At 42.4% G+C, this 20,713-nt stretch overlaps 1 protein-coding gene across 1 annotated transcript in view; it reads right to left on the bottom strand.

Annotated features, from left to right (window-relative positions):
- The window catches only part of LOC133540847 (retinal Mueller cells isomerohydrolase-like), a 41,313-nt gene that overhangs the window by 8,525 nt on the left and 12,075 nt on the right, over positions 1-20,713 (bottom strand). Inside the window, exons 6-11 of the mRNA XM_061883817.1 lie at positions 18,396-18,537; positions 18,169-18,316; positions 15,823-15,904; positions 11,600-11,732; positions 5,019-5,161; positions 1,460-1,589 (exon numbers count right to left, since the gene is read on the bottom strand). Of these exons, the coding sequence (XP_061739801.1) occupies positions 1,460-1,589; positions 5,019-5,161; positions 11,600-11,732; positions 15,823-15,904; positions 18,169-18,316; positions 18,396-18,537 (778 nt within the window). The remainder of the gene's footprint in view (positions 1-1,459; positions 1,590-5,018; positions 5,162-11,599; positions 11,733-15,822; positions 15,905-18,168; positions 18,317-18,395; positions 18,538-20,713) is intronic.

Raw genomic sequence — 20,713 nt, 5'->3', positions numbered from 1 at the left:
GGGAGGATGGGTAACAAAAATACATTCTAGACTGGGGTCCTAAGGGGGCCCAGTCTGGAGTGGGTAAAAAGACCTCCATAGCAAAGCTCATATACATATTACAACATACATCTCGAGACTTGCAACAGAGGGGAGGGAGTGTGGGGGCCACGGTGGCTGGTTGCAGCTCTTCAGGCGCTGCCCAGCGGTCCATCACCCCTAAGGGTTTCGCGTCAAAGACGTTGGATTGGGGGATGGGGGATGTGTGTGTGTGGCATATATTTTTTGTGGATGCATGAGTGTGTGTAAGCTCTGTGGACTTGATGTCGTTCAGCCGCTAGATAAAATATTAAAGTACCAATGTTTGTCACACACATACTAGGTGTGGTGAAATTATTCTCTGCATTTGACCCATCACCCTTGATCACCCCCTGGCAGGTGAGGGGAGCAGTGAACAGCAGAGTTGGCCACGCCCGGGAATCATTTTTGGTGATTTAACCCCCCAATTCCAACCCTTGATGCTGAGTGTCAAGCAGGGAGGTAATGGGTTTCATTTTTATCGTCTTTGGTATGACTCGGCCGGGGTTTGAACTCACAACCTACCGATCTCAGGGCGGACACTCTAACCACTAGGAACAGGAACGCTGATAGGTCGCCAGCAGACGCCCCGTAAAAGATGGGAAAAAGGTCGACGCTGGGGGAGGATGGGTAACAAAAATACACTCTAGACTGGGGTCCTAAGGGGGCCCAGTCTGGAGTGGGTAAAAAAACCCTCCATAGCAAAGCACATATACATATTACAACATACATCTCGAGACTTGCAACAGAGGGGAGGGAGTGTGGGGTCCACAGTGGCCGGCTGCAGCTCTTCAGACGCTGCCCAGCGGTCCATCTCCCCTTAGGGTTTCGCGTCAAAGACGTTGGGTTGGGGGATGGGGGATGTGTGTGTGTGGCATATATTTTTTTTGAGTTGTGAGTTTGAACTCACAACCTACCGATCTCAGGGCGGACACTCTAACCACTAGGCCACTGAGTAGGACCAGGAACGCTGATGGGTCGCCACCAGGCGCCCCGTACAAGATGGGAAAAAGGTCAACGCTGGGGGAGGATGGGTAACAAAAATACACTCTAGACTGGGTTCCTAAGGCGGCCCAGTCTGGAGTGGGTAAAAAGACCTCCATAGCAAAGCACATATACATATAAAAACATACATCTGGAGACTTGCAACAGAGGGGAGGGCGTGTGGGGGCCACGGTGGCCGGCTGCAGCTCTTCAGGCCCTGCCCAGCGGTCCATCACCCCTAAGGGATGCACGTCAAGGGCGTTGAATGGGGGTGAGGTATGTGTGTGAGACGTATATTTTTTGTGGATGCACGCGTGTGTGTAAGCCTGCCGCCTGTCTCTATTCCGCGGCCTTGATGTCTTGTAGCCTCGAATCAGTCCGAAGTCAACAACAACAACAGGTGTTTTTGTGTACTCACGCTGTGTATATCCAGAGGCAGAACATATCGCCTGACCTCGGGCTGAGGGGCTTTCAGGGCAGCTTTCTTAACCTCCTCCCACTCCTTCCTTATGTTGGCCAGGTACAGGTAGTTGTACACAAAGTCAAAACTGCAAACACAGACAATCACATTTTATGAACCAGACTTCAGAACTGTGACCACTTTTTTATGTAAGAATGGATGCTTGTTCCTCAGGAAGACATGAAATAAAGTGTGAAGTTCCCTCAGGTTCAATTTTAGGTCCCATTTTTTAAAATATTCACATGCTGCCTCTTGGATGTCATGAAGTTTGGTTCTTTTATGAATTTATTATGGCTCTACTGAAAATGGGTCAAAAGTATACATACAGCAATGTTAATATTTGCTTACATGTCCTTTGGCAAGTTTCACTGCAATAAGGCGCTTTAGGTAGCCATCCACAAGCTTCTGGTTGAATTTTTGAGCGTAGTTTGGATCTGTAACTAGAGTACAGCCCAAAACATCTCTCCTTATTGAGCAAAATTTAACTCTGTCTCTGCATGATTCCTTGCTTCTTGTCTGTTTAATAGATGTCATCAGTGTTTGAACCTGACATCTTGGCAAGTTTTACTGCAATAAGGCGCTTTGGGTAGTCCTGATGTGTGTGTCCAGTTAGGTGAGTTTTGAAGCATTTTAAAGGGGTCAAATTACAGCTCAAAGAGGCAAAAATGACATTTAGGAAACTTTTGTTTTGAAGGGGTTTTTGCCAACTTCCAGTTCATTTTTGCTGAAGGAGGTCAGTGTATGAAATTTAGATATAAGTCAGACTTACATATGGTTTTTTTTTTCATGTCTCTACGACAACGGATGTTACAAGCAGTTTTGTCTGTGTTTTTTCCTAGGGGGCGCTAGAGCATAATTTTTAGTTTTGGGTTTTGTTTTTTTGATTAGATCGCAATTTTCGCCAGTCCTGATGTGTGTGTCTAGTTAGGTGAGTTTTGAAGCATTTTAAAGGGGTCAAATTACAGCTCAAAGAGGCAAAAGTGACATTTTTTTTAGGAAACTTTTGTTTTGAAGGGGTTTTTGCCAACTTCCTGTTGATTTTTGCTGAAGGATGTGAGTGTATGAAATCTAGGTCTAAGTCAGACCTACATAGAGGTTTTTGTTTCATGTCTCTATGACATTCCTACCGGAAGTTACAAGCAGTTTTGTCTGTGTTTTTTTCCTAGGAGCAGTTTTATCTGTGTTTTATTCCTAGGGGGCGCTAGAGCGCAATTTTGAGTTTTGGGGTTTGATTTTTTTTATTACATCGCAATTTTCGCCAGTCCTGATGTGTGTGTCCAGTTAGGTGAGTTTTGAAGCATTTTAAAGGGGTCAAATTACAGCTCAGAGGCAAAAATGACTTTTTTTTTAGGAAACTTTTGTTTTGAAGGGGTTTTATCCAACTACCTGTTGATTTTTGCTGAAGGATGTGAGTGAATAAAATCTAGGTCTAAGTCAGACCTACATAGAGGTTTTTGTTTCATGTCTCTATGACATTCCTAACGAAAGTTACAAGCAGTTTTGTCTGTGTTTTTTTCCGAGGAGCAGTTTTGTCTGTGTTTCATTCCTAGGGGGCGCTAGAGCGCAATTTTGAGTTTTGGGGTTTGATTTTTTTCTATTACATCGCAATTTTCGCCAGTCCTGATGTGTGTGTCCAGTTTGGTGAGTTTTGAAGCATTTTAAGGGGGTCAAATTACAGCTCAAAGAGGCAAAAATGACATTTTTTTAGGAAACTTTTGTTTTGAAGGGGTTTTTGCCAACTTCCAGTTCATTTTTGTTGAAGGAGGTCAGTGTATGAAATCTAGGTCTAAGTCAGACCTACATATGGGTTGTTTTTTTCATGTCTCTACGACAACGGAAGTTACAAGCAGTTTTGTCTGTGTTTTTTCCTAGGGGGCGCTAGAGCGTAATTTTGAGTTTTGGGTTTAGTTTTTTTGATTAAATCGCAATTTTAAACAGTCCTGATGTGTGTGTCCAGTTAGATGAGTTTTGAAGCATTTTAAGGGGGTCAAATTACAGCTCAAAGAGGCAAAAATGACATTTTTTAGGAAACTTTTGTTTTGAAGGGGTTTTTGCCAACTTCCAGTTCATTTTTGCTGAAGGATGTAAATGAATGAAATGTAGGTCTAAGTGAGACCTACATAGAGTTTTTGTTTCATGTCCCTACAACATTCCTACCGGAAGTTACAAGCAGTTTTGTCTGTGTTTTTTTCCTAGGAGCAGTTTTGTCTGTGTTTCATTCCTAGGGGGCGCTAGAGCGCAATTTTGAGTTTCGGGGTTTGATTTTTTTTATTAGATAGCAGTTTTCGCCAGTCCTGATGTGTGTGTCCAGTTAGGTGAGTTTTGAAGCATTTTAAAGTGGTCAAATTACAGCTCAAAGGGGCAAAAATGACATTTTTTTAGGAAACTTTTGTTTTGAAGGGGTATTTGCCAACTACCTGTTGATTTTTGCTGAAGGATGTGAGTGTATGAAATCTAGGTCTAAGTCAGACCTACATAGAGGTTCTTGTTTCATGTCTCTATGACATTCCTAACGAAAGTTACGAGCAGTTTTGTCTGTGTTTTTTTCCTAGGAGCAGTTTTGTCTGTGTTTCATTCCTAGGGGGCGCTAGAGCGCAATTTTGAGTTTTGGGGTTTGATTTTTTTTTATTACATCACAATTTTCGCCAGTCCTGATGTGTGTGTCCAGTTAGGTGAGTTTTGAAGCATTTTAAAGGGGTCAAATTACAGCTCAAAGAGGCAAAAATGACATTTTTTTAGGAAACTTTTGTTTTGAAGGGTTTTTTGCCAACTTCCAGTTCATTTTTGCTGAAGGTCAGTGTATGAAATCTAGGTCTAAGTCAGACTTACAAATGTTTTTTTTTTGTTCATGTCTCTTCGACAACGGAAGTTAAAGCAGTTTTGTCTGTGTTTTTTCCTAGGGGGCGCTAGAGCGTAATTTTGAGTTTTGGGTTTAGTTTTTTTGATTAGATCGCAATTTTCGCCAGTCCTGAAGTGAAGTGAATTATATTTATATAGCGCTTTTTCTCTAGTGACTCAAAGCCCTTTACATAGTGAAACCCAATATCTAAGTTCCATTTAAACCAGTGTGGGTGGCACTGGGAGCAGGTGGGTAAAGTGTCTTGCCCAAGGACACAACAGCAGTGACTAGGATGGCGGAAGCGGGAATCGAACCTGCAACCCCCAAGTTGCTGGAACGGCCACTCTACCAACCGAGCTATGCCGCCCCAGTCCTGATGTGTGTCAAATATGGTGAGTTTTGAAGCATGTTAAGGGGGTCAAATTACAGCTTAAAGAGGCGGTGGTATAATAATAATAAAACCTTAGAAATACAATAGGGTCCTCTGGCCCAAAGGGACATTCGGTCCCTAATTAATAGAATGGAAATTGAGTCGTGGCCCACAGTACAGGCATGATGTCACACACACACACACACACACACACACACACACACACACACACACACACACACACACACACACACACACACACACACACACACACACACACACACACACACACACACGATCAAACTCACCCTTTCCACACGCAGAGATCGACGACAATGAATCCCTGGTCTTCGTAGGCGTTGATATGATGGAAGATGTTGAAAGCTGACGTTCGGAACTTGTGGTCGCTCAGGTGTGCCGCCGGCTCCTTCGTGACCAGGTGGAACCATGTCTGCAGAAGTCACATCTTCTTACTGAAGTCTTTCATACTTAACATCAAAAAAAGTCTTTATTATCAAACAACAAAAAACATTTTTTTTAATGTTTGTAAACGTCACCAAAGTGCTTTCCCCTCTAAACATAAGTATAGTATAATATAGTATAGAGGAAACTAGGGCTTTTATTACAAACCCCGTTTCCATATGAGTTGGGAAATTGTGTTAGATGTAAATATAAACAGAATACAATGATTTGCAAATCATTTTCAACCCATATTCAGTTGAATATGCTACAAAGACAACATATTTGATGTTCAAACTGATTAACATTTTTTTTTTTTTGCAAATAATCATTAACTTTAGAATTTGATGCCAGCAACACGTGACAAACAAGTTGGGAAAGGTGGCGATAAATACGGATAAAGTTGAGGAATGCTCATCAAACACTTATTTGGAACATCCCACAGGTGTGCAGGCTAATTGGGAACAGGTGGGTGCCATGATTGGCTATAAAAACAGCTTCCCAGTCTTTCACAAGAAAGGACGGGGCGAGGTACACCCCTTTGTCCACAACTGCGTGAGCAAATAGTCAAACAGTTTAAGAACAACGTTTCTCAAAGTGCAATTGCAAGAAATTTAGGGATTTCAACATCTACGGTCCATAATATCATCAAAAGGTTCAGAGAATCTGGAGAAATCACTCCACGTAAGCGACATGGCCGGAAACCAACATTGAATGACCGTGACCTTCCATCCCTCAGACGGCACTGTATCAAAAACCGACATCAATATCTAAAGGATATCACCACATGGGCTCAGGAACACTTCAGAAAACCACTGTCACTAAATACAGTTGGTCGCTACATCTCTAAGTGCAAGTTAAAGCTCTACCAGGAAAGCAAAAGCCATTTATCAACAACATCCAGAAAGGCCGCCGGCTTTTCTGGGCCCGAGCTCATCTAAGATGGACTGATGTTAAGCGGAAAAGTGTTCTGTGGTCTGACGAGTCCACATTTCAAATTGTTTTTGGAAGTATTCGACATCGTGTCATCCGGACCAAAGGGGAAGCGAACTATCCAGACTGTTATCGATGCAAAGTTGAAAAGCCAGCATCTGTGATGGTATGGGGGTGCATTAGTGCCCAAGGCATGGGTAACTTACACATCTGTGAAGGCACCATTAATGCTGAAAGGTACATACAGGTTTTGGAACAACATATGCTGCCATCTAAGCGCCGTCCTTTTCATGGACGCCCCTGTTTATTTCAGCAAGACAACGCCAAGCCAGATTCAGCACGTGTTACAACAGCGTGGCTTTGTAAAAAAAAAAAAAAAAAGAGTGCGGGTACTTTCCTGGCCCGCCTGCAGTCCAGACCTGTCTCCCATCGAAAATGTGTTGTGCATTATGAAGCGTAAAATACGACAGCGGAGACCCCGGACTGTTGAACAACTGAAGCTCTACATAAAACAAGAATGGGAACGATTTCCACTTTCAAAGCTTCAACAATTAGTTTCCTCAGTTCCCAAACGTTTATTAAGTGTTCTTAAAATAAATGGTGAACATGCCCTTTCCCAACTACTTTGGCACGTGTTGTTGTCATGAAATTCTAAGTTTATTAGTATTTGCAAAAAAATAAAAAATAAAGTTTATGAGTTTGAACATCAAATATCTTGTCTCTGTAAATAAATAAATAAATGGGTTGTACTTGTATAGCGCTTTTCCACCTTCAAGGTACTCAAAGCGCTTTGACACTACTTCCACATTTACCCATTCACACACATTCACACACTGATGGAGGGAGCTGCCATGCAAGGCGCTAACCAGCACCCATCTGGAGCAAGGGTGAAGTGTCTTGCTCAGGACACAACGGACGTGACGAGGTTGGTACTAGGTGGGGATTGAACCAGGGACCCTCGGGTTGCGCACGGCCACTGCGCCACGCATTCAATTGAATATGGGTTGAAAAGGCTTTGCAAATCATTGCATTCCGTTTATATTTACATCTAACACGATTTCCCAACTCATATGGAAATGGGGTTTGTAATATCTCGATATTGTTCGGCCGTATCGCGATACACGATATACAGTATATCTCCATATTTTGCTTTAAAACAAAACAGAAAGTTCAAGATTGTCAGGGACACTTTAAAACAAGCTATGAGTGCACTTTTGTGCATGATGTCACTAGGATGACATATCAAAACAACACTATAATAAAGTGCACTTTTGTGCATGATGTCACTAAGATGACGTATCCAAACAACACTATAATAAAGTGCACTTTTTGTACAGAATGCCACTACAATAGTTAAAAACAAATAAAGTGCACTTTTGTGCATGATGTCACTAAGATGACATATCCAAACAACACTATAATAAAGTGCACTTTTTGTACAGAATGCCACTACAATAGTTAAAAACAAATAAAGTGCACTTTTGTGCATGATGTCACTAAGATGACATATCAAAACAACACTATAACAAAGTGCACTTTTGTGCATGATGTCACTAAGATGACATATCCAAACAACACTATAATAAAGTGCACTTTTTGTACAGAACACCACTACAATAGTAAAAAAACAAATAAAGTGCACTTTTGTGCATGATGTCACACAAGATATTTCAGTAAGTCACATAATAATGAGCTGCGTAATAGGAAATCAAATAGTGTATGTCCTTCGCTATGTGGTAGGTTCCTGCGGACGTTATTAAATCCTGTTGTTGACTATTTTTTTCGTTCGATCTGGAAACGGTTGCATCGGCATTTTGTGGGTGTGGCATCGACCGGAGATGTTGACATGCGGAATTTCAAGCACTCTTTATTTCATAGCCGTTGACTTTTCAAATGGCGCAACATTAGCAGTAGCTGCTACTTTTTTCAGCAACACTTTTGCCGCATAAATGTTCGACTTTTTCCTGCTTGAAGCCAAACCACCGACAGATGATGGACCCTTTTAGGAATGAATCCTTCCTTCATTTGTTACCAGATTTACATCTTCTTTCTCTCGTATTACCACCTGCACCGCTCCGCTAGCATCACAGCTAATGTTTCACGGTGGCAGAGGGGTTAGTGCGTCTGCCTCACAATACAAAGGTCCTGCAGTCCTGGGTTCAAATCCAGGCTCGGGATCTTTCTGTGTGGAGTTTGCATGTTCTCCCCGTGAATGCGTGGGTTCCCTCCGGGTACTCCGGCTTCCTCCCGCTTCCAAAGACATGCACCTGGGGATAGGTTGATTGGCAACACTAAATGGTCCCTAGTGTGTGAATGTGAGTGTGAATGTTGTCTGTCTATCTGTGTTGGCCCTGCGATGAGGTGGCGACTTGTCCAGGGTGTACCCTGCCTTCCGCCCGATTGTAGCTGAGATAGGCGCCAGTGCCCCCCGCGACCCCGAAAGGGAATAATCGGTAGAAAATGGATGGATGGATGGATGGACTCCTTTAGTGCGCCTTATATGTGAAAAAAGATCAAAAACAGACCATTCATCGGCAGTGCGTTTTATAATCCGGTGGAATAAGCGGTAGAAAATGGATGGATGGATGGATGGACTCCTTTAGTGCGCCTTATATGTGAAAAAAGATCAAAAACAGACCATTCATCGGCAGTGCGTCTTATAGTCCGGTGCGCCCTATGGTCCTAGTAAGAGTGCGTGTACAATTAATAACAAGTGCATAAGTGGTGTAGATAGCCTTATTTAAATAAGGATGTGGCGTGTGTCAAAAAAATTGTTATAAGTTATCAAAACACTTTCCGTTCTGAGTTCCCAATGAGCAGACAAGAGCCTGAATTTGTTGCACCAAGCAAAGGCTTGGAAAATTCCACGTCTCTCCTCAATTGAGCTAAATTGAATTATTGTCTCTGTTTATTTCCTTGCTTCTGGTCTTGTTTAATAGATGTCATCGATGTTTGAACCTGACAGCGTGTGCTACAGCTGTCACCATGGAGACACTCATTTCCCTCCACATTCTTGTTATCACACTTTGCAATGTTTGATGTTTTGCTGTGTTGTTAAACACGCAGCACACATATATAACACGTACCACCTTTTCTGCAATACAGAATCTAGACAACGTAAACTATTTCTTATCAATCTGAACTTCTGTGCTCGGAGGGGCCGCGGTGTTGTGATTAATAATCAATCAATCAATCAATCAATGTTTACTTATATAGCCCTCAATCACTAGTGTCTCAAAGGGCTGCACAAACCACAACACAAACCACTACAACATCCTCGGTAGGCCCACATAAGGGCAAGGAAAAATCACACCCAGTGGGACGTCGGTGACAATGATGACTATGAGAACCTTGGAGAGGACTACCTATGTGGGCAACCCCCCTCTATATTAAGCCACTACTTTTACTTTACTATTTTATGGATAACTGCAATAACAAGGATGTCCATCCATCCAAGTGTCGTCTTCCGCTTATCAGAGGTCAGGTCGCGGGGGCAGCAGCCTAAGCAGGGAAGCCCAGACTTTCCTCTCCCCAGCCACTTTGTCCAGCTTTATTATATAATATAGCACAATCATTAGGAGGAATTTGCTTACAGTGCCCTTCCATTTATCGGTAATGCTTTTTTTTTTTTTTAAGTCTTTGAGCCATCCATAGCGTTGCCACTCGTGCGGGTTCTTCATTCATCACTCCATGCAATGTTTGTAAGTTTTACAATATTACTAAAACGGTTTATTCTTAATAAGACCGTCCCACGCGTGATGTCTGTAGGAGTGTTTTCATGCATATTTGTGCGTTTTATCGTAATGCAATGGCTAGCATAAGCTAATATGCTAAAACGTCTACAAGTGTCTATGTTAGTATTATTACTTCCAACGGCATTTTGTTTGTATTGTTTCAGTTTCACAATTTCCTCAGTAAATTCACTAAGACAAATCTGTTTAGCTGATTGGAGAGCTACTTTCTGGCTGATGACGATGACTTCCGTTTTGTTTGCTCGGCCGTTTTACTGGCACCAATTTGAAGGTACTTGAATTAACATTTTCAGAATATTTCTGTGTACATAACTCATTTCACAATGAGTATATCTGCTAATTTATAGTCCGAAGCGGCTAATATATGGGTAAATATTTTTTGGGACTGGCTTATTTTCTGGTCAGGATGCCACCTGAACGCCTGCCGAGGGAGATGTTTCAGGCACGTCTGACCGGTAGGAGGCCACGAGGAAGACCCAGGACACGTTGGGAAAACTATATCTCCCGCTGGCCTGGGAATGCCTCGGGATCCCCTGGGAGGAGCTGGACCAAGTGGCTGGGGAGAGGGAAGTCTGGACTTCCCTGCTTAGGCTGCTACCCCCGCGACCCGTCCTCGGATAAGCGGAAGAAGATGGACTCGGTACTGTATTCTAATAATATATTTCCTATTATGACAAAAAAAATGGCCGCTAACCACCAAAACAGCCCCAATTAATTTGTTTTAATCCGCCCCTTAAGTCATTCAGCAGCTATAAAGTTATAAAATAACATTGCTGAAAACACAATACGTCTAATATTTGTATTTTTGACTATTCAAATATGTAGGGAATATTCTCTCTCTCTCAATCATCTGTCTTTGCAGCACGATCGACTCCTTTGTCACAGCTATTTGTGCGTAACTGTGCCAGTTTGCCGTGTTATACACAACGGCGGTCGTGGAACAGTTTTAGTCTTAAAAAAATTCGATTTCACCCCTCCGCGCCCGCGTCCTCGTCACGTCATGTCATTGCTGGTTTACGAGCAGAGGAGCATGTTCGGCAGCACACAATCACAGAGTACTTACAAGCAGACAGTATGTAGACAGAAAAGGGACAACAGACACATTTTGGCTTAAAAACTAAAGGTAAAGGTGAAGTTATAACACTGAAACGCCCTCAGGAAGAGGTGCTTTAAGACATGGCTAGCTATCTAGCGACTAATGTCCATCCGCTGTTGGCAGTGTTTTAGCTACTTGTAAATCACCAATCCTTGTCTCTAAGGCGACAAATAAAGTAAGTTTTTTTTACGAGGGTCAACCCTACAGGACGAAAAATAGCTAATTGGCCCTAGTGTTTGAATGTGAGTGTGAATGTTGTCTGTCTTTCTGTGTTGGCCCTGCGATGAGGTGGCGACTTGTCCAGGGCGTACCCCGCCTTTCGCCCGATTGTAGCTGAGATAGGCGCCAGCGCCCCCCGCGACCCCAAAAGGGAATAAGCGGTAGAAAATGGATGGATGGATGGATGGATTTCGAGCGCAAGATGATTCTATTTGCATCTTCTAAATGGATTAAAATCCCTCTTGTCCATTTAACAGACACATTCCTCTCTGTGCAGAGCATAGTAGATCACTTTTGCAAACCTTAAGTAGATCTGGCCCTTGGAGTGCTAACCTTCAACTCCATCAAACACACACAACAGATATTTTAAGCCAGAAATTATAACTTTATATGCGTGTAAAACAGACGACACGATAACGAGCTCACCTACCCCCATGGTCTCGTTAGATTCGAAGCAGTCCATGTATGTCGCACCTCTGACGCTCCAAGCCGACAGGAACTTGAGCAGGTTGATTTTTACCGGCTGCTCCACGAAGACAAAATAGTTGTCCGTCAAACCAAAACTAAAGAAACACAAGCAAAGAGAAACGGATGTATACAATTTAGGACTTAAAAAAAAAAAAAAGTATACTTCAATGAAGTACATTTAAACATCTTGCATTAAAGGCCTATTTAAACACTTGACATCCACTGTAATGATATCGAGTACAGAAGCGTATCTAGTCCATACTACAATGATTACATCAATACTTTTTGGCATCACAGCATCTTTGTTCGTTTTTTTTTACATTTATACTATGTTTTTATGTTTTTAGACCAGTTGATCTTCTGTTTATTTTCTTTCTCTTCTATGTCCCACTCTCCCCTGTGGAGGGGGTCCGGTCCGATCCGGTGGCCATGTACTGCTTGCCTGTGTATCGGCTGGGGACATCTCTGCGCTGCTGATCCGCCTCCGCTTGGGATGGTTTCCAGCTGGCTCCGCTGTGAACGGGACTCTCGCTGCTGTGTTGGATCCGCTTTGGACTGGACTCTCGCGACTGTGTTGGATCCATTGTGGATTGAACTTTCACAGTATCATGTTAGACCCGCTCAACATCCATTGATTTCCTCCTCTCCAAGGTTCTCATAGTCATTATTGTCACCGACGTCCCACTGGGTCATTATTGTCACCGATGTCCCACTGGGTGTGAGTTTTCCTTGCCCTTATGTGGGCCTACCGAGGATGTCGTGGTGGTTTGTGCAGCCCTTTGAGACACTAGTGATTTAAGGCTATATAAGTAAACATTGATTGATTGATTGATGTTTAAAAAACTCAGGAAATATGTCCCTGGACACATGAGGACTTTGAACATGACCAATGTATGATAATTGGTATCAAAATGATACTTAAATTGGTGTTATCATCCAAAACTAATGTAAAGTATCAAACAACGGAAGGATACGTGCTTATTTCATTTTAACAGAAGAGAAAAGAGAAAGTAAGCAAATTTTAACAGTAAATAAAGTAGATTAATAATTATTTTTCTACCAGTTGTCCTTAAAGGCCTACTGAAAGCCACTACTACCGACCACGCAGTCTGATAGTTTATATATCAATGATGAAATATTAACATTGCAACACCTGCCAATACGGCCTTTTTAGTTGACTAAATTGCAATTTTAAATTTTGCGCGAAGTATCCTGTTGAAAACGTCGTGGTATGATGACGAGTGCGGATTGTAGCAGACATTTTGTTCCAGCCCGATCCCAGCTATATTCATCGCATAATTACACAGTATTCTGGACATCTCTGTTGCTGAATTTTTTGCAATTTGTTCAATTAATAATGGAGACATCAAAGAAGAAAGATGTAGGTGGGAAGCGGTGTATTTCGGCCGCCTTTAGCAACACAAACACAGCCTGTGTTTCCTTGTTTACATTCCCGAAGGTGAAGCTTTACTATGGAACAGAGCGGTCAAGCAAACATGTCAACCGGCAGGTTTCGGTGAGAGAATTGTGGCAATAAGTAGGCTCTTACCGTAGACATGAGCAGAGCTTGCGTTCTTCGTCGTCCACCTGTCAAAGAGGCAGCTGCGACTCTCTTGCCTCCTCCGACCGGCCGCCCCCGAACATGGGATGCTTCCACCGAGGAGGAGGGGGAAAAAAAAGCTCAGCTCGGCCCGACCGGCTGCCTTCGCTTTGCCTCGTCCAAAAACGTGTCTTCCCTCAAAGACATTGGCGGTCACCACACCCCTTTGACTTTCAAGTACGACTATACATATCCTATCTTGCCGATTGTATTGTACCATATGTCCCGGCAAGAAATCTGCGTTCAAAGGACTGAGGCTTATTAGTGATTCCCGAAGCTCCCGACTAGGGACTTCTGCAGGGTGGGTGTCAGGGTCCAGCTTCCGCAGCCATCCAGGAGGACAGACTCCACAGTGGCGTGGAATAGACTCAGCTTTATGTGTCGGGGGAGATTCGAGCAACAAACTCTTGACATACCATTCAGGACCCCTCCACGCCAGTACCTTCCTGGCCTTAAGGTCTTGTTCTGTGGAGTTCATCCAGGAACCCAAGTACTTGAAGTCATTGATCTCTCGCAGAGCGTTGCCATCTGATGTTGGTATTGGCGGGTGGTCCATTCGTAGGTTATAGGTGAATACCTCAGTCTTCTTTGCGTTCAGTCCGAGGCCAACCCTGGCACATTCCACCTTCAGTCTGTTCAGGAGGTCCTGTGCCTGCTCCGTGCGATCAGCATAGTCTAGGTCTGCCAGGGCTACAGCAGGGGTTCTTGAGGACTCCCAGTATTACGGCCTTTTTAGTTGACTAAATTGCAATTTTTAATTTCGCGCGAAGTATCCTGTTGAAAATGTCGTGGTATGATGATGTCACGGATTGTAGCAGACATTTAGTTCCAGCCCGATCCCGACTATATTCATCGCATAATTACACAGTATTCTGGACATCTCTGTTGCTGAATTTTTTGCAATTTGTTCAATTAATAATGGAGACATCAAAGAAGAAAGATGTAGGTGGGAAGCGGTGTATTTCGGCCGCCTTAAGCAACACAAATCAAGTGCCTTTTTGAAATCAATGAAACAGCACTGCTGTCGAGTTGTTCTTCTTCACCTACTCAATGTTTCTCTTTAAGGCCAGGATCTGGCCTACGGTGGTCCTTCCCTTTCTGAAGCCATTTTGGATGCGGGTCAATGGGGTCCCTAATCCGGTTTAAAGGCCTACTGAAATGAGATGTTCTTATTTAAACGGGGATAGCAGGTCCATTCTATGTGTCATACTTGATCATTTCGCGATATTGCCATATTTAGTAGAGAACATCGACGATAAAGTTCGCAACTTTTGGTCGCTAATAAACAAGCCTTGCCTGTATCGGAAGTAGCGGACAATGTCCGCGTGACTTCACGGGTTGTGGAGCTCCTCACATCTGAACATTGTTTACAATCATGGCCACCAGCAGCGAGAGCGATTCGGACCGAGAAAGCGACAATTTCCCCATTAATTTGAGCGAGGATGAGAGATTCGTGGATGAGGAAAGTGGGAGCGATTCAGATGCTGTTAGACACATTTACTAGGATAATTCTGGAAAATCTGCTTATTGTGTTACTAGTGTTTTAGTGAGATTATATGGTCATACCTGAAAGTCGGAGGGGTGTGGTGACCGCCAGTGTCTCCGAGGGAAGCCACGTTTCTCGACAAGGCAAGGCAGCCGGGCTGAGATTTTTGTTTTTCTTCCCCTCCTCCACGGTGTAAGCATCCGACGGTCGGGGGCGGCCGGTGGGAGGAGGCAAGAGAGTCCGCAGCTGCAGGAAGAACGACGCAAACTCTCCGCTCATGTCTACCTTAAGAGCCGACTTATTACCACCATTTTGTCACCGAAACCTGCCAGTTGACATGTGGTAGGGAACTCTGTTCCATAGTAAAGCTTCACCATCAGCTTTCGATAATGTAAACAAGGAAACAAGGAAAAACCGGCTGTGTTTGTGTGGCTAAAGGCGGCCGCAATACACCTCTTCCCACCTACATCTTTCTTCTTTGACGTCTCCATTATTAATTGAACAAATTGCAAAATATTAAGCAACACAGATGTCCAGAATACTGTGTAATTCTGCGATTAAAGCAGACGACTTATAGACGGGATCGGTGCTGGATCAAAATGTCCGCTACAATCCGTGACGTCATGCCCGTCATATCGTGACGTTTTCAACAGGATACTTTGCGCAAAATTTAAAATTGCAATTTAGTAAATTGGCATGTGTTGCAATGTTAGTATTTCATCATTGATATATAAACTATCAGACTGCGTGGTCGCTAGTAGTGGCTTTCAGTAGGCCTTTAATATCATGCAGTTTTATAGCTTGAGGTCAGGTTAATGCCAACATGGTTGTCTGGTTTAGACAGATCTCCAAATTTGGGAACATGGATTATGTCTGACAAGGACCATATGTCGGGCTTGATGTTCTCTATTAGAGCCTGGTTGCAGATCTCCAGGAAAATGTTATCGAGATCGCAGTTTTTGGGGACTTCTAGGGGGATCCTGTCCGGACTGGCACTTTTCCCTTTCCTCAAGGTGGACTTCACTGTGGCAAACACACTCTTGCATACTCTTGAGTTTGTTTAGATTTTAGTTTTTCATTGTATAAATGGAGACAGTACCTGTGTATGTAGGAGGGTTTTAATCTCTCACTGCTTGGGAGCTGAACAATGACCTGGGATTTCTCCAAGGGGTCCGACTTGTCTGGAAAGACACAGTTGCGGAATGTCAGAGAGAGTAAAAATAAATAATACATACTGATGATTATGTTGTACTTAATCAAAATAAAAATTAAAATCCTCCTTTGAGTTGACTTCAGTGTTATTCATCAATATCATAAATCACTATATTGCAGGGGTCACCAACTTGGTGCCCGCGGGCACCAGGTAGCCCGTAAGGACCAGATGAGTCGCTCGCTGGCCTGTTCTAAAAATAGCTCAAATAGCAGCACTTACCAGTGAGCTGCCTCTATTTTTTATTTATTTACTAGCAAACTGGTCTCGCTTTGCTTGACATTTTTAATTCTAAGAGAGACAAAACTCAAATAGAATTTGAAAATCCAAGAAAATATTTGAAAGACTTGGTCATCACTTGTTTAAATTAATTCATTTATTTTTTTTACTTTGCTTCTTATAACGTTCAGAAAGACAATTTTAGAGAAAAAATACAACCTTAAAATTGATTTTAGGATATTTAAACACATATACCTTTTCACCTTTTGACTTCATTCCTCTTCTTTCCTGACAATTTAAATCAATGTTCAAATATATATATTTTTTTATTGTAAATAATAATAAATACATTTTAATTTAATTCTTCATTTTAGCTTCAGTTTTTTTCGACGAAGAATATTTGTGAAATATTTCTTCAAACTTATGATTAATATTCAAAAAAATTATTCTGGCAAATCTAGAAAATCTGTAGAATGAAAATTTAAATCTTATTTCAAAGTCTTTTGAATTTCTTTTGAAATTTTTCTGGAAAATTTAGAAGAAATAATGATTTGTCTTTGTTAGAAATATAGCTTGGTCCAATTTGTTATATATTCTAACAAAGTGCAGATTGGATTTTAACCTAATTAAAATATGTCATCAAAATTCTAAAATTAATCTTAATCAGGAAAAATTACTAATGATGTTCCATAAATTATTTTTTAAATTTTTTAAAAAAGATTCAAATTCGCTAGTTTTTCTCTTCTTTTTTTCGGTTGAATTTTGAATTTTAAAGAGTCGAAATTGAAGATAAACTGTTTTTTAAAATGTAATTTTCCTTTTTTTGTGTTTTCTCCTCTTCAATTAAGTGTTTTTGTCATCATTTATTCCCTATAAAAAACCTTCCGTAAAAGGAAAAAAAAATGTACGACGGAATGACAGACAAAAATACCCATTCTTTTATATATATAGTTTTTTTTTAATTAAAAGTAAATTGAGCAAATTGGCTATTTCTGGCAATTTATTTAAATGTGTATCAAACTGGTAGCCCTTCACATTAATCAGTACCCAAGAGGTAGCTCTTGGTTTCAAAAACATTGGTGACCCCTGCTCTATTGCCAAAATTATTTGTCCACCCATTCAAATGATGAGAATCAGGTGTGTAAAATCAAGCACTTAGTCATAAAGACTGTTTCTACAAACATTTGCGAAAGAATGGGGCCGCTCTCAGTGATTTCCAGCATGGAACTGTCATAGGATGCCACCTGTGCAACAAATCCAGTCGTGAAATTTCCTCGCTCCTAAATATTCCAAAGCAACTGTCGGCTTTATTATAAGAAACTGGGATAGTTTGGGAACAACAGCAACTCAGCCACCAAGTGGTAGGCCGCGTAAACCGACAGAGAGGATGCTGGAGCGCATAGAGCAAAGAGGTCGCCGACTTTCTGCACGGTCAGTCGCTACGGAGCTCCAAACTTCATGTGACTTTCCAATTAGCCCACGTACAGTACGCAGAGAGCTTCATGGAATGGGTTTCCATGGCCGAGCGGCTGCATCTAAGCCATACAATCACCAGATTTTTAGGAACAGGAATACAAAACCTTACAATAATGTCTGCTAAAAACGTTGTGAAGTGAAGTGAAGTGAATTATATTTATATAGCGCTTTTCTCAAGTGACTCAAAGCGCTTTACATAGTGAAACCCACTATCTAAGTTACATTTAAACCAGTGTGGGTGGCACTGGGAGCAGGTGGGTAAAGTGTCTTGCCCAAGGACACAACGGCAGTGACTAGGATGGCTGAAGCGGGAATCGAACTTGCAACCCTCAAGTTGTTGGCACGGCCACTCTACCAACCGAGGTATACCGAGCTATACTGTGACAATACCGGCAGCATCGGGGAAGTTATGTTTGTTTCGGTGCAAAGCAAACAGTGGCATATGAAGCATCCTGATTGGCAACCAGGAACAGGAGTGTGTTGATTGCCAATGAGGGCCATGGTTTTACTCTTTAAAATAACCACCAAAATGTGACTCACCTGTCTGAGCAGGTGGGATCCTGACAATGTTGTAAGCCAGACTCATGTTCTTTCCAAAGCAGTTACCGATGTTGTACACGGTCCCGTCCGCCTCGATGTGGGGGTGGGCCGTCACCCCGTTCACAGACAGGTACTTACACAGGTCCACCTGCAGTCATGTGAGCACATTCAACACTCTATCGACCGCTTTGTATTTATCGGCGTTGTCTTGTATCCGTGACTCTCACCTTCTTTAACGTTTCCAGTGAGTCGGGATCCACTTTTGTAATGTAGTTGGTTTCTGTAACAGCGTAGAAGTCTTCGCCAACTGGATAAATGTTCACCATGCAGTTGTCAGTCACTTCGATCCCTTTAAAGTAAGTGAAGAATCTGCAGACACACGAAAAACAAGTCGGTCCTCAATGCATGTCATTGTTTTATAATTTATTAGTGCTTGATGTCTGTAAGTAGAAGATTGCAAAAACAAGAACTTAATGTCAGGTTCAAACACTGATGACATCTATTAAACTGACAAGAAGCAAGGAATCATGCAGAGACAGAGTTCAATTTGGCTCAATGAGGAGAGACGTTTGGGGCTGCACACTCAGTTACAATCTCCCACCACGCTCCAAGGCACAGCACGCATGCTCCTGTATTTATTTGGGAGGTCCCTGGTTACATCACTGAAGCTTCTTCTGAAGGAAGGGGGTCATTTTAGCAACCCCAGTTAGACACAATATATGATATTACTCAGAAATCTGCTGACACTCGTGATATCGCCCTGTCTCTGCTTTGTCACGGTACTCGATGTTCCGGACACAAACATTGATAAGATACGACTCGCGATCTTGGATTTGCAAGTCGTCCCTTTGCACGGATAGAAAAGTACAACTTCAGCACATTTGATAGTAACCATGGCAACTGCCTTTAAGCATAAGAGTTGCGTGATAACTTACACAAGATTATTCTAACAAACATGTATAGAAGAAACCTGCACTATCGGATTCGACGAAACCTCATCGAGCTGGATGCAATCTTACTTGGAGGGGAGGATACCGGTGGTGGAGGTGAACGGCACCATGTCCCCCCCCCTTTCAGTAAGCTGTGGAGTCCCCCAAGGCAGTATACTAGGACCTTTACTGTTCCTAATATACGTAAATGACATGCCATCAGCATGCCACTGTGAATTGTTCCTGTATGCGGATGACTCGGCCCTGCTGGTATCCGGCGAGGACAAGTCACAGGTGGAACAAATCCTCAGTGCTGAACTCCTCAATATTTGCACCTGGCTCGCTGACAACAAGCTATCCATACACTTAGGTGAAACGGAATCCATCCTATTTGGGTCCCATATCGAACTTAAGAAGGTCAGTGACTTCACTATAAAAGTGGGTGACATTGTTATCACCAGGAAGGATGAGATCACCTACCTAGGTTCCATTCTAGAGGCTAATCTTTCCTGTGATAAAATGGCAACCAAGGTGATCAAAAAGGTCAACCAAAGGACGAGATTCCTCTACAGAATCTCCTCTCTGGTCAACAAAAGCACCTTGAGGATTCTAGCGGGAACTCTCATTCAACCCTTCTTCGATTACGCTTGCACCTCCTGGTACCCCAGCACCTCCAAAACCCTCAAATCTAGACTCCAAACATCCCAGAATAAGCTAGTCCGGTTACTTTTAGACCTCCACCCCAGATCACACCTCAATCCAACCCACTTCTCCATAGTGGACTGGCTCAGGGTGGAGGACAGAGTAAAACAACTTGCACTGAGCCTGGTCTATAAAATCCGCTACACATCCTTGATACCGAAGTACATGTCAAATTACTTCCTTAAATGACCGCCATAACCACAACACCAGGGGGAGCTCCACAAACCACGTTAAACCCATATTCCGATCCAACAAAGGTCTTAATTCATTCTCTTTCTATGCCACATCAATGTGGAATGCACTCCCAACAGGTATAAAAGTAAGTGCATCTCTATATTCCTTCAAAACCGCTCTAAAACAACACCTCCAGGCAACTTCAACACTTTACTAATACCCTCCTCCATTCACATCCCATCTCCCCGGATTATAAACAACTCAAATGTACTTCTAATGTATATACTTGTTCTTATGCTATCTGAACTCACTATGTTCTCTGCTGGCTGTACATATCCTACTAAATAAGACCTACACTGTTTCAATGTCCACATTTCTCTGTTGATGCAATTGTTGATGACTGAAGTGCTGATATCAACCAAAGCTCCTCATCCCACCCCCCGGATTGTAAATAATGTAAATCATTCAATGTACATACTATGATGATTAACTTGTGTGATGACTGTATTATGCTGATAGTATATATTTGTACCATGAATTGATTAACGTGGACCCCGACTTAAACAAGTTGAAAAACTTATTGGGGTGTTACCATTTAGTGGTCAATTGTACGGAATATGTACTGAACTGTGCAATCTACTAATAAAAGTATCAATCAATCAATCAATTGAAATCCGACACAGATTCCTCTTCCGCCTATCCGGGAAATCGCAAAAAAAGCCGCTGCCTGACCAGAACTC

The sequence above is a fragment of the Nerophis ophidion genome, linkage group LG22 (assembly GCF_033978795.1).
Source record: "Nerophis ophidion isolate RoL-2023_Sa linkage group LG22, RoL_Noph_v1.0, whole genome shotgun sequence".
Lineage (NCBI taxonomy): Eukaryota > Metazoa > Chordata > Actinopteri > Syngnathiformes > Syngnathidae > Nerophis > Nerophis ophidion.
The sequence above is the reverse complement of the archived record's forward strand: the minus strand, read 5'-3'. Positions and strand labels throughout refer to the sequence as shown.